Below are 26,563 nucleotides of genomic sequence, written 5' to 3'. Positions count from 1 at the left end.
GAGAGACTTGAAGTGCAGCAGCATCCCTCCACACCACCAGGCCCTGGCTCCCACGTGCATTTTGGCTGTGTTCTCACCCAGATATGCTGCAGGTCTTTGCTGTTGACAGGGTAAAGGATGCAGTTGGTTCCCACCAGCTTCACAGCACACTCGATGTTGACATCAATTACGGTTCCACACTGACTGTCCTGAAAACACAAAGAGGAAAAAAGGTTTGTTTTTTCCCTTCCTTCCAAAAGGGAAGGTCCTACATACAAATATAAGTGTTTTGTGTACAAGTCATAAATTCAGAGACAAACTTCAAGACTAAATCCCTTCAGGTCCTTGTTCTGCAGGGGCATTTCATACAACACTATGAGGGCTCAGAAGGGAGATCACTATAACAGACCTGTAGTGTTTTCTTCCCAGGTAGAATCTGAAACAAATGCTAAAGCAGAGACTCCTACACCTGGTCAAATAAGACCAAACTGTATCAGGTGATTAGTGTTTACTTGCTTTAAAATCTGCCTGGCTCACAGCTCCACAGGACCATTGTGCAGCTATTGCCTTGAGTCAGCAAAGGCAGGGGTAGATCAGCAACAAAACAGGAATTCTTTAAAGCTGTTGTGACTTTAACTCACAATTCTGAAGGACATTATAAATAGTCTTTATTTTATGTCATATTGAAAAAAAAATCTGGCACCTGTGGTCAAATTTCAAGGTTTGCAGCCAGATAATTCACAGGTCTAATTATAAGATGGTCTGTCATTATCTCCCTCACTTTTTAACAAAGTTTTAATCTTTTGTGTCCCCAGGAAAAGAAGGCATGCTGTCAGGAGCTTTCTGGGGGCAGCTTGGCAGGGAGCACACAATGTGCACGTTGCTCACACATATGGTGGGGGCCTACAAGGAAGGGCTGCTAACCCAAACAGTGTCAAAGGCAGCAGCTGCACTGGCCTTCTGACAGCTGGGACAATCGATAGCCTTCTTTATTAAAGACCACAAGTCCATTATCAAAGCTGACTGAGGGCCAGCATGACAAATGCCCTGGTATGAGCTGTCCTTATCTCAAACATCAAGGTCTCTGCTCCAGCAGAACTTGAGCACAACACTCAAAGGGCTTATACTTGGAAGAAGTGGATTTGTTTGCTCAGTTCTGTTCTTTCAACCCCAGGAAATGTTTAGTCAAGGCTTTCACTCAGAGCCCTGGGCAGCCCTTGTGGGAGTTCAGGAGTTTGCTGGTACTCAACTCATTCAGTTTCATCTTGAGGACTGGCAGTTGGAGCAAAGACAGCCCAGGGCAATTCCTGGACAACTGCTCAGCCCTTCTGGCTGGTTTGCTTTCCACTTGCCTGGTGCTGGTTGTCTCCTCCCCCCACACCAGCCCAGTGCCCTGCAGACCCGAGGCTCCCAGGGCAATGGGATCAGGAGAGCATGACCAGTCCCAGGCAGAGCTGTGCCAGCAGGGCCAGGAGGGCTGGGAGAGCCAGGCTGACAGAGCCCAAAGCAGCAGGGGCTCATTCCCTCCAGCTGCTCCACATATCACTCCCATGCCTTTCCAGAAGGGCTGCAGAGCAAAGGGAGCCTTTCCCAGCTTCAGCTCCATCACAACAGACTGCAGCTAAGCTTGCTGCCCACAGGCTGCCAGCAGAGAGCCCAGCAGAGCTGTACCATCACTCTCACCTGAAAAGGGTTGGCCTGAACTACTTTGGCTTCACAACAGCTACTGCCAGCACAATTTGAGCCGTGGGATGAGTGAGGCCTGCTCAGAAGTGGCACCTGCTCAACAAACCCACAGCTTCTGCAGGCTGCAGCACAGCCACCTGCCCTGCTTTTCCTCCAGAGTCAGCTAAAACAAGTATATCCACACCATCCTCTGGCTGTGCTTTGCAGTTCAGGCCCTGTCTTTTAGACTATTTGTTAGTCAGAACCAAAAACCCTTCCAGAAACAAATTACTTGCCTATATTGTGCATTTCAAAATTAATTTTTTCCTTTATCAGCAGCCAACACGACAGCAGCTCTGAGACATGATACAAATCCAACACCTGTGATTTCTGTGGATCATACTGTCTCCTGGTCTAAAATCTCTTTAATGGATGGTGAAAGTACAGCAAGCAATAAAACCAGGACTGGAGTGACTGATGTGCTTCAGCACCCTTCTGCCTGTTCTCTAAAAGAGTTTCCCTGTGGAGAAGGTACCTGCACCACCCTAAAGGTGCTTCCCACATAACTCAGCTGGGTGCTACTAGTCATGGCCAAGAGCAGCAGGTTTAGCTCAGCTTGCTTCTCCTTCTAGTTATAAAATGCTTGAGCAAGTGCAGAGCCCTGTCTGTGGTTAAGAAAGCAGAGATCAGTGTTGTGAGTAGCCCCAGGACCTACAGGGCTGTCAAATCCCAGCTCTCCTCCCTCACCTGCCACTGAACCTTCCTTTATTATGAGTTTACTTATTTCGCTGTCACAGGAAACATCAACCTGTGACAGTGGATACAGATTTGCAGGCTGAGGGGTTCACTCTGAGTTTATAGCAGTGCTCAGCAGTGCAGTCCCAGAAAAGAGACATTGCCAACTTGTCTCATCCTCCAGGGCAGGTCCTCAGCTGGGCACAGCTCAAGCACACCCATCCTTTCATTAGCTGATCCCATTAAAGGAGGGGCCAAATGAAACGAGCTGACATTTCACAGCTCTGTTACAAAAATCCATTTCCATCAATTCCAACAGCAGAACTGGAAAAAGGAGGTGACTGAACCGAATGAGGAGAGCTGATGGGTTCAAGCCTCACTCACTCCACAATTGAGTGCACTCCCTAGACCTTGTTCCTGCTTCTTCTGGCACCCTGACATCATGCACCACACTGGAGATGCTGAATATTCAAGCAGTGAATGGATTCCTTCCCCAACAGAGACCAGGCTTTAAAGCAGACCAGGAAATTCCCATCCAAGAGCTCAGCAGCTCTGAAAACACAGCCATCAATCCCACATCTTCCACCTCCCATCCTTCTACTCTTTCCCTCAGCACTCTCTTTTCTAATATGAGGATCTTTACACCACCCTTACTTCTTTGTTTAAAAAGGACAGCACAGCCCAGAATCCTTTGAAACAACAAAATCCAGGTGCCTGACAGATTACAGACCTACTTCTTACCTTTTCCCCAAATTAGCATATCCCCTGGAAAAATTACCTCTGCCACTTCTCCTGCTTCTCATCCAGCTGGATTAGACTTTCAGGCCCAACTGCATTCAGTGAAAATGATCTCATTTTATGCATTTCCCCCTGAAGCAGTCTTTTCCCACACTCCGTGCTCAATGAGAAGCACATGGATTTTGAGTCAGCTCTCCTCTCTTGAGGAACAGAGGATTTTGAGTCCTGCTGACTCAAGGTTAAAAACAAGCCCTAAGAGAGTGTGTTGAATACAGAATAAGTTCCACATTCTCCATTTGCCAGGCCACCTGGCGCAGGGCAACCATCCCACATCCTGAATTTGGCAAGCTGACACTTGCAGGTTTTCTATTTTAAATGCTCCTGTAATTTTTGGAATATATCTCTTAGCAAGTGAAGGTTTTCTTTGGGATAAAAAGGGTTTATTGTTTAATTTACCCCCATGAACATTTAGAAACATTTGAGGGTGAGGACATGTAAGTCATCCTCAGATTTGTTATGTTTTTCAACAGAGAGAAGAAACTGAGTTATAATCTCACCCTTCCATCAATTATAAAAATGAAGTTACTGGGCACAAGGGTAAAGCAAATACCATATTTAAACACGCAAACCAACAAAAATGAATGTGCAAGCCAACTGCTGGGTACATATCTACCAAAGAATGTCCAGCAAGCCAGGGGAGCCAATTTCTGCTCAAATGAGAATGGAAATTGCAAACAAAAGCAGCATATCCATGTTTGCCAAGAGCAGAACAACCTGCTGTCCTGAAAGCTTAAAATGACTTAAAGAAGCATTGGATAACAAACAGTGGAGAGACAGGACTCAAAGCATCCCCCTGAGTGAGAAGAACATTCTGACAGCTCCAGCTGTGCCAGGTACAACACTGTTAACAGCCTATAATTCCAGTTTCTACCTGTACATTGTTTTGGATGAGAACTCTTCCATAAAGCTGCAGTTTTAAAAAAATATGTTGACTTCAAATTTCCACTTCAAACAACCACTAAATTTCTTAAGGAAAAACTTTGCTTCAGCAATTTTCAAATTATTATTCAAGCTTCTTATTCCTTTTTTTTTTTCTTTGTAATATTCTATGAAAAAGGGGGTGGGTTAACTTTTATTAATTGACAAAAAAGGCTTTATTTAAAAATAACAAAAACCCAAACAAGCCAGACAGGTCAGAGAATAGCCTTCTCTGTCCCTGCACCAGGCTGCACACCATGTGGTGCAACTGCAGCAGTTAGTGGCCAGCTGCTTCCTTCACCACAGCCTTGGTAGCCACATTTCTGGAAGCAAGTCAAGAGAAGAGGCAAACACATGGCAGGGCCATATGGCTCAGGGTTAGAGGTTAGCTCTGAGCCACAGCAAGAAATTGCCAACCTTGCTGAGCTCCTAAAGAGTGCAAATCCCATCTGATTATCAATACTCAACAACCTCCCCAGTACCCCCTACACAAAACCCAAATCCACACATCTCTGATAGGCACAAGTGCCATACAAGTAGAACAGAGGGGCTGGGACATAGAACAGCATCCAGAAAGAGCAAAGGGAACAATTACCAGCTGCTGTTTAAGAACCAGCTTGCTTTCTGTCAACCTAGCTGTGTTGGATGCTCCAGCAGTGCTGGGTTTGCTGAATTTCTGGGAGAAGCTGGAAAAGATGCTGCTTACTGTAGATTGGGAGGTGTGTCTGAAAATAATCCCTCCAAATTCTCTACCAGAGCCAACAAAGAGACAAAGGCAAGCACTGGAACTGGGATCTGCCCCCACTCCAACCTCCCTGTTAGGTTTGGGAGAACAGGTCCACAGTCCCCACATCTCAGAATGGATTAATGTAAAACTTTAATAATGGCAGGGTAGGCAGGTTTCTTGTCTCCTTCCCTGACCATGCCCAGGACCGCTTGCTCAGGAGACCTTTGCAGATAAGCAACTGTAGAGAGGCAGCCTTAGCAGAATTCCATTTTCACTGGAGGCAACTAAGTCTATCCAACACACTAAATATAGAACATGCTCAAAGCATTACTGTCCAGCTCCATTCAGGCAATTTGGCAAGTCCTAGAAATCCATGTAGCAGTATCACAATCAAAAAGGGACAAAGGAAAAAAAGCACTTACGCTGGAGCTCATGTGTCTGACCACATCTCGAGGGACCACTGAGCGATCTTCAAGCTTCAGCTAAGGAGAGAGAGAGAGAGAGACTGGCTTTAGTGCTGACCCCAGATGATACTCAGTTAGAAATAACATGACAGCTACAAATGCACAGTATCCCAATCCTCCAGACTGAGAAGGATTGCAGTGGAGGATGCTGAGGCCCTTCCATACACAGAGTTAATCCCCTTGGCACAGCTGCAAAATCCAGTTGACAGATCTGACATCAGCAACCAGGGGATCCATCCATGACTGTGCTCCAAGTCAGCAGACACATCAAAAAGGGTGCAGACATTGACTCATTCATCCCCTCTCCTCTTCCTCTGCCTGCACCACGCATTATTTCCTACCCACATCCAGTCTATGTAGTAGAGAAGACAGAAGACACACAAAGCAGCACATCACACCACAGCTCTGTGTCTCATCCTGCAAGCTTTTCACCCAAGATACTCCCAAATATCTGTGGAAAGCCTGTTTGGCTCGGGACACAAAGCAAGGTCCTGTACAGTAATTTTACAAGTCTTGGCTGGCAGGTGAATGGGTGACAAATTCACTGTAGCAAGCACTTGTCTTAAAAAAAGGAGGAAAAGAAATGGCTGTTTCTGCACTTGGAAGCTCTCAGGTACACACAGATAACAAAACATCAATAAGACCATGGATAAAGTCAAAGCACTGCTTACTCCAGCTCCTGCTGGCCAAGAGCTCATTCTGGCAACAAAGGATGTGGTTGGACCATCATGATGTACCCTACAGCAGCTCATACAGACCTGTGGGCACCAGAAGTGCTCCTGGCAAGGGAACGGATCACTTGATGGATCTCCAGTGACCAACCAAGTGATGTCCTTCCAAAAGGGGCCCTTCATTCAGCTGTTTCAGTGACCTCAAGGCTACTTGCAGGCTATTTCATTAAGTGTTTTCAACAAGCTTCAAACTATAAAATGCATCGAACACACTAGAATGCTACATGAGGGATGATGTCCTACTGAAGCCACAAGACTGAACTCCAATTTCAGGCTTGCTCAGCCTCCCAGTAACTCAGCTAAAATCTCCCTCTGCTGAACAGGGAGAAGCCTCATCTGCATTCCAGTGGTCCAGAAGTTATTTGCATTAGTACATCAGTGAGCCCAGCAAACACACTCATTACACACCCCGTGCTCTGCGAAGTGCCACATGAATGCACCATCAGGGACAGAGCCTCTCTCACGTGCCACTGCTGCTGCATTCCTGGCTTTTCCTTGTTCATCCCAGCCTGAACTCCACTGTGCTCTGTCAGCATTTCATCCTAACCCACTCCCTGGCTTACAGCCTGCCTTACTAAATTAGACAAATCTATAATCCAAGAACAGGATCTGGAATTAAACCAAAGGACCTGAGTATTCATCATCTTCTTGACTGTGTGTTTCAGTAAGAGGGGAAGAGACCCAGCCAGGCAGGCTTTTAGACCCCACTTCTGGAGTCAGAACCACACTGGAGTGGGAAACCTGAAGCCCACAGCACATTTCCAGATTGTACAAGTGTTTTCACTGCCTCCCACATCCCACTGTGGTATATAGATAGACATCAATTTTTATACAGCTTTCTAAAATTATTTGTTAAAGTAAGTACTGTATAGGCAGCCTTTTAAAATCCAGAATCAGGCTGCAACATTTACATTCCAGTAAGCACTCAATCATGAGCAGCAGTTTGGGTACTGTAACTGAAGTATTCTCACTGCACAGCTCCAATTGTATGATGATACTTTAATTTCAAAATGCATTAGGGCTTAAATTGATGCATTATGTTTCAACACATCACTCAGCCACACTGTTCCCTATGATGCAGCCTCTGAAGAACCCAGATCATCAAGATGATTCCATGTTACCCAGCAGCAGCAGCAGCAGCATCATCTTTGGGTTACTCAATGCTGGTAAATCACAGAAGCTGTCAATCAGCAGCATTCCCATTTTGTGATCCTTCCTCAAGAATATAATCATACAAATTCTTCCCAAAGCAAAGCATAAAACTGCCTGTACACAGGGACTATATTTAACCTATTTTCAGGTCTCTTGGCTTTTAAAGGCAGCACTATTTTCAGCTTCATGTGCCAGACCCACCTGTCTCAGTGGCAAGAAAAAGCAAGCCAAGGAGCAGGCAGAATGCCAGCATCAACAATAAATACTTCACAGGTCTGTCATGTCACAAAAGACTCAAAACCCACAAGAAACCCAACCAGAGTGAGCTGGAATGGCTGCTGATGAACACAACAGTTCAGTGATTCCTCCTGTCCTCCGTCACACCCAGAGCAATGTGATCATCAACTGACGGAGAGCCCCCTCCCTCAGCACTGAGGGAATTCTGTTGCAGAAGCACTTTTCAAACAGGTCCTCACAGCTGCTATATTTACCTCTATGAAAGTCAGTATTAACATGGCTGGGTTTCTGTTCTAGCCACGTGCTTCAGTAACAGCCCCAAGAATGAGAAACAGCAGTTTCCCAGATATGCTCTGAGGAATCCCGTGCTCCTCTATGCCAAGCTGAGCTCCCTTCTCAAATGCAAGATGTGTTTTGTGTTGCTTTTTAAAAAATTCACTATTACAAATGTTAAATAAGGCAAACCAACGACACTCATCACTACACACACATTTTACCCTGGTGAAGAGGGATGACACACCCAGCCTGGGGTCAGTAATGTTCCTTAGGGCCTTGACTGCAAAAAGAAGTGGCAGAACAGCTCTGGTCCCCATTTATTTCCTTTGCTATTCAGGTGCTCTTGGAGCTCAGCACTCAGAGCCTGAGCTCCACAGTAAATTTACTCATCAAAAGGCAGCAGGTGCAATCTGGAGAACACCTGGTACTTTAGCAGGGCTGATGATGCTCTCAAACCACACACAGCAGGAGTACACAAATTCTGATTTTCTGCATAGAGAACAAGCACCAACAGGACCACATTCTCCTTCTCAGCTGATTCATCTCACCTCAAACAAAATAAGGGAGCCATCAGTGCTTACACCTGGAACTGGGCAGACTGGGAAAGGACAGACACTTCCACTGAGCTTTGCTCATTAAGCCTTGGGAGCTTTCTGCTTTCATGCACTTGCCTAATTTTTTATTACAAACTTGTCATTTGAAATAAAATCTTTGTGGTTTGGGTTTGTTTGTTTAAACTAGCAGCAAAGGTTGAGAGAGATGTCTGTGACAGAAAACTGAATTCCCACTTTAGCAAACAATTTGGCAGCGAGGCGCAAACATCCCCAGGCAGGGGTGGGCTAAACTCCCACTGTAACTCTCTGGGTTTAATCTCTCAACTCTCTTGAACAAATGAAATATATGGTGCCAATTTTCCTCTCCAACAGCTCCCTGCTGACAAGAGCTCAAAACCAGAACAATTTACTTTGATGATCTGGACTAGCCACAAGTGCTAAATATTGTGGCAGGTAAATATGCAACAATCACTCCTGAAGTTCAGGGGTGAATAATATGGGAGTTGCTGGGCTTGGTATAGGGACAAGCAGCCCTGAGTGGTGTGAATCCAAACAGACTGAGTACTGGAGGTACCTAGTAGTGGCATAAATCCCTGGTCTCTCTCTCTGCATAACTAAAGCAGAGCTTAAATTCACTTATTAGCAATTTAGGTTTGTTTGCAACATCATCAGTACCCGACAGTGGACAAAACCACTCCCACACAGGCTCCAGCTACCATTGCCACCATCCCTCAGAATGTTTTATCCATCAAAGGAGAAAGGAACAACTCATTCACACTTACTGCCAGCACATCCCTTCCTTTCCTATTCCCACAGCTTCTTTTCTGCATGGGGCAGGACTCTAGGTGTTTCACTTTAGGAGAAACACACGGTAGTAATTCTGCCTGCACAAAGCATGTTGGTTTGCTACTGCCACATTGCACTGCAGGTAAACAATACTGTCACAGGAGGCAGGGATGAAAAAACTGTCCCCTGCTCCAAACATCCCAAGAACAGAAGCTGGGGACAAGTTTAAACCCAGACAGGAGCCTGAACATCAACACACAGTCCTTGGCTGTTTAGTCTCAAACATGACGGGACATACCTTCCCTCAGAGGGGCTGACTGCTGAGCTGCATTGCAGATTCATCCCACACTAGGACACCAGGAAGGACAGGAGACCCTGGCACTGAGACTCAGCACTCAGCTACACACAGATAGCTGTGGGAGCACACTTTCCACCTGGATCAGTCATGGCTTTATAGCTGCACTTCTGCTCAGCTGCCCAGCAACAGAGAGCACCCTGGCTGTGGGAGAGGGCACCTGATGCAGTACAATGCGTGCCAATGCCAGCTCCCTGTCTTAAAGTTCATGCTTGGCCAGTCTCAGATTCTGGAGCAGCTGAGGGAGCTGGGGAGGCTCAGCCTTGAGAAAAGCAGGCTCAGGGGGGATCTCTTCCTTCTCGGCAACTCCCTCATAGCAGCTGTAGCCAGGTGAGGGTCAGGCTCTTTTCCCAAGAAACGAGACAAGAGGAAGCAGCCTCACGTTGTGCCAGGAGAGCTTTAGACTGGATATTAGGAAAAATTTCTTCATCAAAAGGGCTGGCAAAGCACTGGCACAGGGAAGAGGCAGAGTCACCATCCCTAGAGGGATTCAAAAGATGTGCAGCTGTAACACCTGGGGACATCATTTAGTGGCGAGTTTGGCAATGCTGAGTTAATGGTTGAACTCAAAGGTCTTGTCCAACCTGAAGAACTGCAGTGTCTGACCAATAAAGGATGACATTTGCTCAAGGGTGACAGCGTGATCCCACAGCCTCTACCTCAAACATAATCACTGTGGTGACAACGTCACTTTCTATTCCAGACACATCCTGAATTTCATCCTCCAAAACAAGAGCTCTGGAAATAAGCTGGTACAGATGGAGGAGAAAAAGCAGCACACACACATTGGTATCTACTCATAAAAATGAGACTACAAGGCACCACCAAAAAAATGGAGAAAAGCACAATGCTGGATATGAAATTTTCTAGGTTGACCTGAACTGCTGTATGATGGTTGAGATGTTTATCCAACTGACTCAGAAGTGAATTATCTGTTAAGAAAGCTGCTTCTGCCTCTTGACTTAAACAAGGACTTGGATAGCAGTGGCCACCACAAGGTCAGAGGCCAGGCTGTGACCTGCACAGACCTGTCACTTCTACTCAATCTGGGCTACTTGCCCATCTCACAGGTCCCAACCCTCCCCCTGCACATCTTGTGTAACTGATCTCATTGCAAGCACTGCTCCCAGGCTCCAAGCCTACAACTGTGAACAAAAAAAGTAAAAAAAAGAAGAAATTACCTGCAATTTTGTGAAGCCTATTTTGAATTCTCTTAATGGGACTAAGAAAGAAATTGTGAGGGGAAAAAATAATAATGCCTTTTTTAGATGTATTATCATTTTCTGGCCTCCTTTTTACTCAAGCCAAGGTTTTATCCATAGAAAACACGACACACTTGTCTTTTTGTGACAATGGACAAACACTGTGATGGAGGAGATACAAACCAGGTACCTGATTTCTGTCCAACATCAACAGGTAGAACTTTAGACTCACACAGATGGAGTTTTTTTTAAGCTGTGCTGGAGAGTTCTCCTGGCAAGTCAATGTCTGAAATGTTCTAGAGTTAAAAATTAATCCACTCCCTGGGACATTTCTCCAGGGTCACCAGGACTGTCACTGTCCTACAGTCACCACATTAGCATTCTGTTTTGAATGGACAGCACCTACTTGAGAGCTTGGAAGTTGCCATGGAAACTTGTAACAGCAATGCTCAGAAGACAAAGAAACCCCACAGGTTAAGAGCAAACCACAGGGAAAGCAACAACTGCAGCAACAGGTAACAAGGCATGACAGATCTCTCCAAACCTCAGTACCACACTCCACAACCCAAATGCCTGGTGCTGGGAAAAGGTAAAACCTTGCTTCACTGAGCTGACAGACAGGCTCCTTGCAGCTATTCTGAAAGACCTGGACAGCCTCTCAGCACCTGAAACAGGACATGATGTACCACAGTTCCCATGCCTGGTTCTAAACCCAAAAGCAAACAGATCCTTTTCTCCTCCAGTCCTGAAGCTGTGGCTTGGAAACTTCCACCAGATGCAATGGTTTGTGACTGGGACCACTGCCAGGCTCTTACTGGAGGTTAAGAGGAAACTTCCTTACTACATGAAGCAGCTTCTGGCCACCACCAGCTCCAGCCCCAGGCACTGGGAGAAAACAAAGCAGCTCCAGAGCTACCTTGGCACTGGAAGGGCTGTGGGGCGGGTGCTCATGGAAATGAGCAGGAGGGAGCACAACTAGCAGCAGCCAACCCAACTCAGCATCCCCCAGCTCTTATTTTTTTAACTCTAAGGTCTGATTACACACCCAAATTCACTTCAGCTAGAACAGTAGTGTAGCAATCAACTCAACACAAGCTGTTTTTATTTTAAATCTAGATGAGGTGTCTAAAAAAGCAAGTCAGCTGTCCAAATATAGCATGGATACACCAAGTTAGATGACAAAGGTTCAGAAATTCAATGACCCAGAAGATCTGAAGCCAAGATATTTTAATATCTTTTCAGTATCAACACATTACCAATGGCATCATATACTACTGTTGGAAAAATATGTTCCATACCCAAAGTTCACCTCCAGTGAAAGACTTGTGTTACATTGATCAGATTGCATTGCACATGAGCAGGTGTGAAAAGCAAGGAGAGAAGAAAAAGCAACAGCAGAGAATCCCCTGGAAGCTCAGAGTTGATTCACACTGTGACATTTAAAGTGGCACATGTTGCTTCACTTCTAACTGGAGTTTTCCAGCCATGCTGGGTTTTTATGGGAAAGAAAGATGGGCAAATGGGACAGAAGACAGACTAACAAACTTAAGACTCCTGAGAACTAAAATTCTACTACCCAGAACAGCTGAACAATGAGCTGCACAATACAGAGGGTTTTAAAAACAACCCTTGAGGGATGCAGCTGCAAAAATATGAAAATAAATATTTTGCACTGATTGGTACAAAAGCTCTGCCTGTGACACCTCCTGGCTACTCCTATATGGCAAGCACAAGTAGCCTGTGGCTCTTCCAGACAAAAAATTCAAAGTCTCAGGAGGCTGTGGAGACTCCTGCATTAGGTACAGAAGAACTATACCCTTCTGGGGCAAGGTCTAAACTTTCACCTGCACAAGTATTACATGTCAGAGTAGTTTGTGGCTTCCTACACCAGCAGAGAACTGAGCAGGTCAGTGCTCTGCCACGTAACTCATACCTTTAATTCATCAGATGGTTTGGGTTGCAAAGAACTTTAAAGCCATCTAATTCCACCCCTGCCATGGGCAGGGACACCTTCCACTATCCCAGGTTCTTCCAAGCCCCATCCCACCTGGCCATAAACACTTCCAGGGATGGGGCAGCCACAGCTTCTCTAGGCAACCTGTGGACACAAGGAGATTTTCACCCATTTCACTTTAGCATCATTCTGCATTTTTATAATATCATTATATTGCTTGTCATCTAAAAGCACTCAAAGAATCACAAAAGGAGAAAATATTTAAGTTACTTAGGAATTGCATCAGGAGATTAAAATTTTGTTCAAATATGAACAACCTAACTAACTCTGAAGAGCCTTGAGTGACACAGGAACACACAGTTCCCTTTGGTTTGGTCAAAGCAGGGGAAGGACAGTGAGCAGGATCTTTGTTTCCTGTATTCTGTACAGGAGTCCAAAAGCTTGCTCATGGGGCTGCTTTGGGCAGTGCAAAACATCCCTCTGTGAAAGGTCAGGTTGATGATTAACTTCATGAACAGAAGGACAGCACAGGGGTAGGCACTGGGGGTGCTAAAATGCTCCCCTGATCAGAAATAGATGTTTTAGAACACTTCACAGAGGCTAAGATGAAACCAAGACAGCTTTGCATCATAGCAGCTCTACCTGCAGGCAGTCACCTGATCATAGATTACAATTCTTTTGTTCATGCAACCAGCAGCTCTGAATCTGCCAATCATCCAACATTTAGCACATCCACAGCAGCACAAACTGAGATTCACCACTAAGCCAACCCCAAGTAGTGCCTGTTACCTGCAAACTACTGTGGATTGATTGCACAGTTTGAACATAACATTTTTTTTTTCAGAAAACAAGAAAAAGGCATGGCCTAAAGCAGAATTTCCTAATTAGCTACGAAGATTCCGTCAGTGGCAGGGATGAACAAAGCAGTTTCCAGCCCCAGGCCAGCACACAATAAAACACACACTTGTCTGTCACCAGCTGAACGCCTACAAATCTCCAAGCCCCCTGTACTAAGGGAACATGATTATTTATCTAATTACACACAAATTGTAGCCAGGGCTGCCAGAGCCAGGCAGCACCTGCTATCATGCAGAGTCACTGAGTAAACAACAAGAGAGTTCGTGGCAGGCAGCAAAGAAGAGAAGTCTCTGCGACACCCACAGGAGACCAGGCAACCTGAAAAATGAGAACCAGATCACTGTCTCCACATTACTGCTCACTTTGGACACTGCCCGAGGTTCAGGGAGCCTGGTGACACAGCAGCTTCAAAATCCAGCTGTGCCATTAGTTCTGATAATCTCCCCAGGCTGTGAAGGCTCCCTGGGGACCTGCAGCTCTCGTAAGACAAAGTGACAGCTCTGTAATTTGTCTTTATGACATATTATGGAGACACAGAAACCTGAAGTCACTCAGTTGAGTCCCTTCCAACTGCAGGCTGAAGCTTCCTGAGTCTCCCCCTATTTTCACATTGATCCCCAATGGACTTGTAGCTACTATTGTTCCTGTTCATATTTCTGACCACAAAAGCTATTTTTATTTTTGCCTTCCACATTATTTTTGGGTAATAAAGTACAAAACTTCCACAGCAAAGTTCTGGTCTTTCAGTCACAGCCAAACATGCAGGATCTTCCCCTCCTCCCAACAAATATCACCTTTGAGCCTCCTGGCAGAAAGACACTGAAATATTCTACTTTCCTTTGCCAAGAGGCAGAATTTAGTTTAAAAGTCTGAATAAATCACTGGATGAAACAAAATTTCACTGTAATTATAATGTGAGTAAATGCTGTGCTTTGGAGCAGAAGAATTTAGCTTTAACAGAAATCTTTTGCTAAGCAAAAGTAAACCTTCTACTTGGATTTCCCTTGTCCAAGAAGTGTATTTATTTTACTGACAACAAATCACTTCTGTGGTTCTGCATATTTACATGACACTTTGGAAAACACTACAACACAGATTCCCTGGCCCAGTGAACACACCATTCTGAAAAAGAAGTACAAGGCAGTAGTTCAGGGGAAGGAAGATAAGACAACAGAAGATTACTGGGTTGTTATTATTTAAAGGAAAATAAGTAGGTTTGGGAACATTTCCCAGAAGAGAGAATGTGGTTGGGAGAGAGGAGGATCCTGGAAGTAGACAAGCAAAGCTGCATAAAAAACAGTGTCACTCACAGCTTTCCACTATCCTCAGCCTCACATTTCTATCTGGTGTGTAAATGTTCAACACCACCACCACACACTCACATGTGCCAGCCTGGGCTGGATACCTAAAAAAGGGCTAAAGCAGCAAAGACAACCTGGTATCTAAAGAAAAAAATTACTGAAGAATTTGAATTTTGCCAACCTTGTCACAAATGTGCTGTTTGTTCAAACAATAGCACGTTCCACACACTCACTCCCATCAACCAATAACCAGGACTTTCATGTGGGAACACAATCAAACCCTGTGTCTGCAAAAAGGTTTGCAAAACTTTAGAGGAAATAACAATAATAAAGTAAAAATAATTCAGAAAGTGTGAACATAATAATGCTTAGCATAAAGATATAGAAGGGTAAAGTTTAAAAGCATATGGCTATGAATAGAAAATATGTAAAGATCTTTCAAGAGAAGATTTAGTGACTAGGAAGTCACTTAAAGTCCTACAAGGAATCTTTCAAATATGTCCCCAGTTACAAGATTTAATCTAAATGTTGGATTTTAGTTCTTAGCAGCAGTTTTAAGTAAAAAATGAACTCCCTTCTCAGTGTTTACAGTTCTTGCCTCATGTACTCAGTCTTGTAGAGCAGTTCTGGGAACATCAAGTGTTAAACAGAAAAGACAAAAGGATCATCTCCAGGTGCAATGTCCCCAAAGCACAGATTATTACAGGACACCCCCTCCCACCTTCTTACAGTAAGATGGCTGAGTAAAGCAATACTGCTCTCCTATCACCTCTGCCTAAGTACTTGAGGAAAGCCTGACCAAGAGCAGTGCTCCAGCACCAGATGGCACTGTTACCTGAGGAAAACCACAGGAGACCAGAGTTACAGGCACAGAAGCTGATCGAGAGCAGTAAGCAGGAAAGTGGACAACATTTTGCCTGTCCATCAGCCAGCACTGCTCACAGAGGCTGCCTCAACACTCCTGCAGTAAAGCCTCACCCAAAGTACAGATCAGAGGCAGCAACACCCAGCAAGAAACAGCTGTGAGAACCCAGCAGCTCCACAGAGCCCCAAGCCCAGTGTGTCAAGAGATGCCTGGCTCCAGCAGGACCTAAGGAATGGCTGCAGAGACCCTGGTGAGTATCTGACCATGCAGGTGAAAGCAATGGCTGTGCAGCTCTTCTGGCAGCATCTGATAAGCTCTAAGGGAGATATGTTTCACTGCTAGAAGAAACTCCCCTGAGGAGCTCACACGGATGCTGACATCATCCACTGTGATAGGAAGAAGAGATTCCCATTTCAGCCTCCACTTTGTTTCCCAGGATTCCCAACAGCCCACTGTTTTAACTTGCCAGTTAAGCTGTGCTCCTCCTTGTGTGCAAAAACAGTCTGTCCAGTAGCTCTTTCATTTACCTGAAGTAAAAGAATTCCACAAATTGTTGCCTTAGGAGATGGCAGTTGTTATGCAACAGGTTTTCCAGGTTCTTGCTGGACCTGGATGGATGGGGATGCCATCTGGACAGCATCAGCAGCACAGAAATTAGTCACTAGCCACTCTGAGCTGCATTTGGGGCATATGCCAGGTCTGGAGGAAAGAGTGGGGCTGCTTAGATCTCCATCTGCCTTTCAGAGGATTAAAAAGATGTTGTGAGGAAATCTCTGTGACTCTTGCTGGCCAATTCACTCCCGAGGCACAACAGTGTACCTCACCTTTCTACATCTTTGAGAGGAGAAGTAAAAAGCGTATCCATGAAAAATATTCCTTTGCTCCACATTCCTGGAGCAAAGCAGGGTGGGCTCTTTCGCTGAGCTAAACTGCACTCTGCTGGGTTGGTGGTAACTCTGTGCTAGGGCACAAAGCATCCTCCTTCCCCTTTGCAATCAGGTCAGCTGTGTGCAGGAGAAACTCCTTATTAGCCCACAGCAAAAAAATACCCCTTGCAAAAACTGCCAGGGAACAACAAGAGGGAGACATATCAACAGAAAATCACCGTGTCTGCTTTCCAGCTGGTTAGCTCATTTGCTGCTGCTGTGAATACAAACCAGCCATTTAAATTAGCTTCTAATTGTTCACAATTATTCAGACACAGCATAACCTGCAAGCAGGAAGACGTCAGGCAAATAGGAAAGAATGGTTTCAGATGCCTTGACAAGATTCACATATTCATGCCTTGCAAGTCTCACAGCCTGCCATCTCCAGCAATGCTGCCTCTCTCACAGACCCCCCAGATGTACACTTAGCATTGCAGAGGAAGGAGATAATCCACGGGTGTTCCTACACTTCAGGTTTCTACTCCTTCTTGCTCCCATTTTTGGACTGGTTCAAAAATGAAACCAATAATATTTTGGTCTACCCCAGTCGTTCACAGTCTCTGCACACACAGGCAGTTTGAGCAACACTATTTATAAAGCTACTTAAAATTCTGGACACAGCCAGAGCTCTTTGATAGGATGTCAGCCATGCGACACCCAAACGTAGGAGGTTGACATAGGATGGTTAGTGTAATACAGCCCACTCTCCTTTCCCTTTCTTTCACCCAGAGCCTCCACTACCACCCTCACAGGAGTCCCTTCCCCCCACAATTACTGCAATTTTCTCTCCTAGGGAAGATATTAGTGTGTTCTCCTTAAATCCCTAGCGTGCCTGTTTTAGTTTACATATGAGACTCAATGCAAGTCCAGTCTGCAGGTCAAATTACTTTAGGGGACTGAATCCAGACATATCTTAAAGAAAAAAAAATCCCTTACATTCAGACCTGTTTGGATCCAGAGCTAGAGCATTGCCACAGAGCTAAAATACTCAAATAGGTCTAAGAACTTCAGCAAATTTAATAAACTTGAGCAAGAATATTTTATCAAGTACAGAATCTCCTACAGGAGACAAAATAACCCTGAAAAGCAATGTATAAATAGCTGTAGCTGAAAGCACAGCAAATGCTGTGTCATGCCACATTCCCAAGTCAATCTCAGGCAGCGAGTGCACCAAGCTGCCCAGCCTCCCTTGTACCTTCTCTGAGGTTCATGCCTGCTCTGGAATCAGAGCATCCCCCTGGAGAAATATTCCTGGTTGATCTCACATGCAGAACACACTCCCCAAACACACTGCAGTGCCTCTCTCTCTGTTACACAGGAGAAACACTGCATGGACAGACAGGCTGCCTGCAGCCCGAGGAGAAGAGGGAAGGCAGTGGATTCCAGAGGCAGATCAGGACCTGGCTGGCTTAGTTAAGAAATACAGGATGCTCAGGCTGGCCTTGGGGGCAGTTTCCACAGCCAGTGATTAAGAGCACTCTGGGGACACTCAAATTTAGTTGACAAGGAAACCAGTGACCCTCATGGGGCCACAGCCAGGGCAGAGGTCTGGGGTCACCTCTCTCCCTCCTGGCACAGAGCAAAGGCAAACACTGCTTTAAGAGGCACAATAGCCAATGCTTGCTCCAAGGCAGAGCAAGCATTCAGCAAAGGCTTCCTGTTAAATAACACTCCTGAGACAGCTGTACCCACAGTTAAGTCATACATTCCTTAAAAAAAACAATCAATGCCTTTACATTCAGCTGAAGCAACCTCTGGAATGCTAGAGAGAATCCACCCAAAATTCAGTGACAGTGTGGGTACCTCGTGCATGCATTTCTTTCTGATAAACAGCAAAGCCACTCCCCCAGCTCACACTGCAGAAGAGTATGTGAATGCTACTGGGACAATGCAGCACAATTGCATCATTGCCCAAAAAACCTCAGCTGCATTTTCTATTCACTGAAAGAGTTTCAGTTATCCCCCACATACATAAATGCTGTATTGACCATTACAAAAAGGAGGAACAGCCCCTACTGAATACATACACCAAGCTACAGAAGCTCAGATATTTAACCACTGGATTTCTGCAACCCCTGCACTGTGACATCCCTTTCTGTGAGGGGTGGATCCACCCCCTGCAGAATGGGTGGGGGAAGACTAAAACATCTCCCAGCCATAGTAGATTTAATTCACTGCCTTTTGCTTATGCACTCCATAATACAAAAGCAACCAACCTTCAATTCCTTTCAATAAATCTGAGAAAAATCTCAACAAGAACTGGTGACAGTTATGATACAACAGAGACAGAAATATAAAAGTCCTGCAGAGTTTGACTTAATACCCCTGGAACAAAGGCATGTTTCTCACCCCTAGCACAGGTAAGTCTACTGGACTGACTTTTTCTTCCTTCCCATCTCAGCCAGAGCACAAAGCTTTCAACACCATATTTAAAACTCATCAATGTCATCATAACAACACTCCTGTACCATTTTGCCTTCAGGTGTTTTCTTGGCTGACTTCTAAACCATTTACTGTAAACTCTCCAGATTCTGCCAGCAGACTGAGACAACACAGTATTTACCTAGCAGAATATCCAACATCCACATGGAAACACCACTCTCCTCCCCACATTATTCTGCAGGTTCAGTTATTCAGCAGCATATTTGATGTGGCAAAAATTCAAGCTTATAGTTTGGGGAATCTTCTTTTCTCCCCACCTCTTCCTTGGGAACTAAGCAACCAAGCAGCACATCTAGAGATGGCTCACAGAACTCACCAGCCCCTGGTGTAAGTAAACATTTACAGCAATGGCACAGGAACCACAGGAGTAATCAAGTCAGATGTTCCCCGGTTTTGTACAGTGTACACACAGTTCCTATTCTAAACCTGCTCAAAGTTAGGTTATTAAGTTCTCCTCTACACATCTTTTAAGGAAAAATCCTTTCTACGTGCATCAATCCTTGCCGGTGTGGTTTTCCTCTGGACATAGCACACAGCCAGCTACAAAATTCCTGTAGGAATACACCTTTATGCTCCTCTGCTCTGCACAGGCTCTACAGCCCAACAGCTACAGAGCAATCACAAATTACTGGGAAAAAGTATATCCCAGGATACTCCAATCCAGTTTTCAAGGAAGGCTTTCATGTTTAGGAGACCCAGCATCCAAAGAGTCCCCAGGGGAGTAACATACTTCTAGACCAACCAGGAAGCTGTGAAATATTCCATTTTTAACAAGAGGAATGTTTCTGAGAGACCTGGAACTGCCCCTTCACCTAAAAACATTTCTGAAAGGTCACTTCTTACAGGCAAGCAAGGTGAGATTGATTGTTAGCAGAACTCACCTCAGAGCTGACTATTTCCCCATAAATGTCAAACACTAAAGGCACAGAATTTTCCAAACTGGAGTTTAAAACTGCTTTAAGGGATGCTTTGCTGCATCTTTCACCCTGCATCCAGATCAGGAAGCTGCTCCTAGCAGGAAAATTTCTTTAGTGTCTTCTTGGCCCAATGACACAAACATCACACAATAACCTCACCTGTAAGGTATTTCAGTGCAGAGCTGGTTAGAGAAGACTAAAATAGCACCGAGAGATGCCATGTTTGACTTGGAAACTGTCAAATGTTTCACATTTACAAAGTGCATTTGTTTCCCTCCTGTCCTTCCCACCCCTCCTTCAGATGTGCCAGCTCAGCCTAATGCCTGAGATGAGCCAAGGTCTTTCATCTAAAGCACCTTCCCTGCCTCTGTGGACTCTCTCAGGTGTAACCTAACTGGATGTAAGCAGCTCTACTGAGATGCCCTTAGAGGAATAAGTGCTCACTCCAGACAGCACAGGCAAAAAGCACCAAAAGCCCGTTTGCCCAAAGTCAGCAGCTGTACCTTCAAACAGCCACGTGGCCAGGCAGTGAGAGGCTGTTTTTTCCCCTCTAAAAAAAGCATCCAGAGCATCTTTCAGAGCTGAGAGGTACCAGGTCCTAGCACAGAAGCAATACAGAGTCTTGCACTGTACCTAACAGCAAATACCTTGAGCAAGAAGAAAAAATACTAAGGATAAAAGATAAAGCTAATCCATTACAAAGCCACTGATCCTTGTCCTGGCAGTGGCTTGAGTCCAAGTGCATGCTTGGTACATCTGGATGCCTTTGCATCTACACATCAAACGATAAAAAACAGTCTGGTGAACAACTAATCAATAGTCTCCTCTGCAAAATAAATTTTACCTTCTTAAGCCAAGTCTCTTACCCTTGACAGCAAGCCCCATATTTCCTGAACTGCAATTCACTTGATGCTCACTTCCTAAAATTACCTTTTTTGAGGATATATTGCTATGCATATATACAGCAGATAAGGGGGTATTTTGCTTTAACACCAGATTCTGTTATGTGCTGTACATACATAACAAGTTCTTTGCTTTAATGACTTCAGCTATAAGAGAAGGATTTCAGCTCATCACGATCCCAGTGAAACACTGAGCCATAAACATAGGTAGAGCAGATTTGCAAACACTATAAAAACACCCTTGCAAGATGACTGAGAGAGCTCTGCTCCCCTGAGAGCTGGAAGAGTGTTCTGCTTCTTCCTCTTCTGAAAAATGGAGGTTAACTGAATCTGCCTTTACCCAGCAATGACAAAATGCCACAGTGAGGACTGTTCTGAAAAGCCTTGAAACAGGGACAAAGCTGCAGGCCTGTGACTGAGGAAAGGAATGACTGGACAGCAGATTTCAGAGTTGCTGAAGAGTCACATGGCATGAACTTAACAGCATTAGCACAACAGTAAGCAGAACTGCTCTGAGGTGCTGAGCCCCAGCCATGTTCTGGGAAGGATCCACGGGTTGATAAGCCTTAGGCTGCATTATATGGCCTGTCATTCCTAATTAAATACAAAAACTAAGTTGCTCCTTAAAACTGCCCCTGCTCATTAATTGCCACTCTACACTGCTCAGATGTGGCAGGCTCCTGAGCAGGAGATGTAACCCCCAGCAGCAATTCTAACCAAGTCACACGAGGCACTGCCAGAACACTCCCATGCTTACAACAGTGATTTTTACTTTAAAAAGGTTGCTCAGCTATGCAGGCATATGCAAGGTACTGTGCCATCAGGCACTGAAATGCAGCAGCACTGGGGCTGAACAATGGTACCTATAAAAAACCAGGTGCACAGTTACACTGGGGACAAGAACACACTAAGAAAATGGCACTTCTCCTTGCAAAGGTGAACACTCTGCCTATACTCAAGTATCTACTCATGTACTCAAGATACTATCAAGATTAAAAAGTATGTTGAGTATACAGAAAAAAACCACAAAAGGGACACTTGCTAGAAATGTGAAATGACCCACAAAATACAGAAAGCACCTGATGTAGTAGAATCTTTACTGAAAAGTCCTCAACCATGAACATCTGCATAACAACCACCAGCCTGAGGCTTGCTGATGACAGGCATTCCTCACCTCCCTGTCAGAATTTTTTGGGGGATACATCCTTTACCAGGCGTGCATTAGGTGGTCTCCTGCATGTTACACCACATAGCTTTGCAACAGAGTCAAGCAGTGACCAGGGTACCTCCTTCTCCCCACACAGCCAGCTTCCACCCCACCTCATTCCTGCATTTGCATTCATCCATCTCTCATGACCCCAGAGTCTGTGTCTGGCTCAGACTGCCATGGATGCACTGTTACCTTTATCCTATCTGACACTCAACAGGGCCTCAAACCTCACTGCTCCCCTCTGCCCTGGCCTTGGGCTCTGACACCAGAGAACCATGATTCGGACAGGGAAAACATGGCATACAGGAGGATCAACCCGTCAGGATGCCAACACTAAAGCCTTAAGGATTGTAAGTGCTATGTCATTCACTAAGGCTGAAGCTGCTGTTTAATTAGGCTGGTTTAATGAGTCATATTAAATAGCACATATATAAGACCAGGTCTTCTATTTATTCAAGGACCTCACTGGATTATTGTGGTGAAATGCTGCCACTACAATGGAGTAGCTTTTCATTTTATATACTTAACCATGACCTACATTCCTTTGCTCAAAGGATCCCCATCTCCAGAGGGAATGTGCCTCTTTAATCAGCTCCAGCATTTTTTCAGGGTTCAGCAGGGATGGATGGAGTGGCCTTATGTCTCTTCAGATAACACAGCTCACAGAATCTCCACCAGAGAGTGGTAAAAAAGCCACCAGGTTCAAATAATGGCAGGCAGTACCTGCAACCTGATCTGATGGGCATTCTCTGCTCCAGAGACCACTGGGATGGATGAACACCAAAGCCTCCACATGCCCTCAGTGAGCCTGGCCAGTTGCTTTACCTTGTTGGACAAGAGCTTGTCTCCTGAAGAAATTGCAGTCAAGATCAGATTTGAGGAGGAAGACAAATTCAGGAGGTGGCTTTGGGGCACTCAGCAAGCTCAACTCTTGTCTCCACAGAAAAGGAGACTGTGAGCCATTAGTGAAGTCAACAAAGAAAAGCAGACTCATGGGCTGCATAAAAATACAGAAGAAAAAAAGAGCAACAACTCACATTTAAGGATTATACATAACTCTTATGTCCAAAAAGTTATGGGAAATTCAAACTGCTATCAAGATCCAGCTTCTACTAATGCAGAGCTAGCAAAAACCAAAACCCCACAACACACATATTCAGCTCACCCTAAGAAAGTCCCCAAGAAACCAAAAGTGAAACATGAAAAGTTCAAAAGAGAAATTAAAAGAGAATTGTGTAAAGAGAATTTAAAAAGAGAAAAGAGAATTTGTGTAAAGCTGCTCTGGGGCAGCATATCCAGGGAGCCAGGGCAATCCCTCAGAGCTGCAGTGTGAGCTGCTCAGAGCTTCCCCATGGCACACCAGGGACATGGACACAGTCTGTCAGCAGGGCATCAGGGACAACAGCTCATACTGAGGCCATCAGAATGCAAGAGGAACTGAGAAAAGGCAGAAAAAGCACTGACAGAATAACACATCTCACTGGAACAGCCTTTGGAAAACACACATTTGAGCAGTGCATTCTCCCCACTGGAATTTGTTTCAGATATGTTTTCTAATCCCATATTAATTTCAGACATTCAGAAACCCAACAGTTTTTACAGGCTGAACCTCATCATTTTTCTGCCCACTCCATCACCAGCAGCAGTACCTGTTCCCTCTGAAGGCTGCTTGCTTCATGGATGCAGTGCAGGATACACCCAGTGCTGCAAAGCTCAACACCACTGACAGCAGTAAAAGTAACTCCTGCTTTGGTACACACTAAGCAGTTAAGAGCAGCAGATGCACATAGAATGTGCATACAATAAGCTGTCATAAAACAACAAGGATTATGTTGCACAGAAATAGGTCTCAGATTTAAACAGATATGAGATCACCAGGGGCGGGGTAAGAAAATCACAGATGAAGAAATTCCCACGATTTTTCCTCTGGTTTGTGTCACTCCAAACAGAATAAACTAAGGAGAAATCAGGCTTAAAGTTCCTTGTAATTGGAAGGAAATAAGCACATCCTCTCCTTTTTCATGGTACAAACTCCTTCCTTTTTTCAGGCAGCTCTTCTGAGATGCTGGCTGGGAAATGTCAGTGAAAAGAACTTTGCACTAAGACAGCGGTCAGGCAGGTCTGGCAGCCAGACCACATCCAAATCCAGGCTCCACAAGGCAGGACAGGCCTGAACCTCTCTCTGCAGGTCTGAGAGACCCAGCACCACAGACACCATTTCTGACATCCACCCCCTCACTGCAGCACCAGCACTTCTCAGGCTCCTGGTGCTGTTCAGCATCTCATCTACTCAAACTTCTCCATCCTTGGAGGAATGAAACAAATCTCCCAAGCCCAGCTGAGTGCAGGCAGGCACTCTCACTCTGTACAACATGCATGCTGCTTCAGCCCCAAATTCAGAGCTCTTTATAGCTCTCAGTCTGGTCAGCAGACCAAGCTGAGATAGAGAGTAAGACAAAAATAGGAATTATAAAAATCACTTTGACAGAGGTGTGGTACACTCTTGCCCATCCATCAGTGCTTGAGTCTGCCACCACAGCTGTGCTCCAGATCCTTTTCAGGACTACATTGTCACCACAATGCCAATACCTACAGGGTACTGCACTAAAATTCCCCAGTCAAAAGCAGGGCAACACAGGGATAACTCCTGTGGGCTTTGGGTGTCCAAGTTCTCCAGACAGGTGCTCAGAAGCCTGAGTGTTAAAGCATTGAAGTGTCACACACCTTTTGAGATAGAACAGCCTGAAGTCTGCTTAAAATCAAAATCTGTAATTCAAAAGTCCCAAATCTATTTCATCTAGCAAAGATGTTTTCCATAAAGTAGCTTTAAGAAAAAGATATCAATGAAGTTTAAAAGGAAGTTGCTGCTCTCATCTCAAGACCAAGTGATGACTGGTAGAGTTCATCTTGAAAAGTGATTGTAATAATGGCAATTTGCAATCAAATCCTACTTTTTTCCTACCACATGCACCCATCTCAGACCCTTCCACAAAGTTCAAGAAACACTCCAGGGCTGAATGGATAGATCAAGACAAACTAATTTTCATCTTGCAGAAACCATCGGTGTCAGAAGTACAGTCCCACAAAACACTGCAGAGACAGCATGTGACAGATAAATATTCTACTGGGAGAGTCACCATGGCTCACTCTTTCAGAGGACAATTATAAAAACAGAATTGTGAAGATATTTAACACTCCCCCAAAAAGCAGACTGCCAGATGTTACCAACTGTCTGGGCACTCAAACAACACTTCTTTTCATAACAATGGGGAGAAAATAACCCCTTGTGATGTGCACAAAAGGAGGGAACTGAAAAAGTAGAGAGTTTCCTGAAAAAAAATCCATATGGTGGCAGAATAGGGTGGGATAAAACCAAGACAAACCTAACAGTGTCACATTTTAACACCACCAGCTTTTGTGAATGGAGCACTGAGATGATTCAAGCAAGTATTAGAGTTTCAAAACACTTCAAGAGTAGCTGTGATCGATATCTATCTCACCATTACAACATCTCTTGGCAGAGACACTGCACGTTTCAATACACCCGAGGAAGACAATGCCTCTCTTGGCCCTGAGACACACACTCAACATGTCACTCAGATTTCACCCAAGTGACATTTCAGTAGCACCTGCCCCCAGTGAAAACAGCTATTTATAGCAAGGTGGGTGTTGAGAAGGGTGATTTCTCCCATCACTTGAGGCCTGGGTGTAAATCACAGACTGCATGTTGTCATTTGTGATTAAAAGCTCTTCCTGGTCTCTGATGAAGATTTGCCACTTTGCTAAATCACACTGAAGCTGCACGTGGCAGGTGCCTGGTTTTCTTGAAAGCAGGAGATAAACTCAAAGGCTCTGTTTGGATGAGACTAAGCTTAAGCAGTTGCACTAGGTATGCACACAGCACATACTAACCTGGCAATGTTCCTCCCAGAGCCTCATTTTCATGAGAACAGAAGGAATATCCTTTGTTTTATTCTTCTTCAGAACACAGACAATCCTGCTTCATTTTATACGCCCCAAAGCAATTTGGGGGGGGGGGGGGGAAGAAGGGGAAATGTTATTTTAGCTCAAGTGCCAGCATTTTTCACTAGCAGGAAAACCTAAAAGCTCAGCTTAAGATCACTCCTCAATTCAGATGCAACACTCCCAGGCTAGAAGGTCATAATTAACCAGTTAAGTATTTTGAGAATATCTAGGGATCTTTTTCTGATGAAACTGGAAAATTGAGAGAGCAAATGGATGCCCTGCCAGCCATCCAGAGCAGGGTAGGGACTGCTCTGAAGAGCAATGAACATGCTATTGCCCTGAACAACTTAATTCTCAGAGAACAATGAAAATAGCAAAGATAAGAGATGTGAAGACAAAGGGTCTTTGAGTCTCTCCAGGTGTGGAGAGAAAACTAAACCTAATCAAAGGGAAGAATGCTTCAAGAGCTCAGAAGGAGCCAAATGGTATCAAAATCAAAGAGAGTTATGAAAAACAACCTGCTACAACAACAAACTTATGTGTACAGCAGTAGTACCTGATCCTCTTACAGCACAGCAGGAACCAGCTGAGCCAAGAGCCCAGCTAGTAAAAATTAAAGAACCCTTTTGAAGTGAACTTGGAG

The 26,563-nt window shown here is 44.8% G+C and overlaps 1 protein-coding gene across 1 annotated transcript in view; it reads right to left on the bottom strand.

The window, feature by feature from the left end:
* UBE2O (ubiquitin conjugating enzyme E2 O) overlaps positions 1 to 26,563 on the bottom strand; it is a 62,489-nt gene that overhangs the window by 23,700 nt on the left and 12,226 nt on the right. Inside the window, exons 2-3 of the mRNA XM_059864745.1 lie at positions 5,245 to 5,304; positions 78 to 188 (exon numbers count right to left, since the gene is read on the bottom strand). Coding sequence (XP_059720728.1) covers positions 78 to 188; positions 5,245 to 5,304 — 171 coding nt within the window. The remainder of the gene's footprint in view (positions 1 to 77; positions 189 to 5,244; positions 5,305 to 26,563) is intronic.

This window comes from Haemorhous mexicanus, chromosome 20, assembly GCF_027477595.1.
Source record: "Haemorhous mexicanus isolate bHaeMex1 chromosome 20, bHaeMex1.pri, whole genome shotgun sequence".
Classification (NCBI taxonomy): domain Eukaryota; kingdom Metazoa; phylum Chordata; class Aves; order Passeriformes; family Fringillidae; genus Haemorhous; species Haemorhous mexicanus.
Note: the sequence above shows the minus strand (reverse complement) of the source record. Positions and strands in the feature narration are given on the sequence as shown.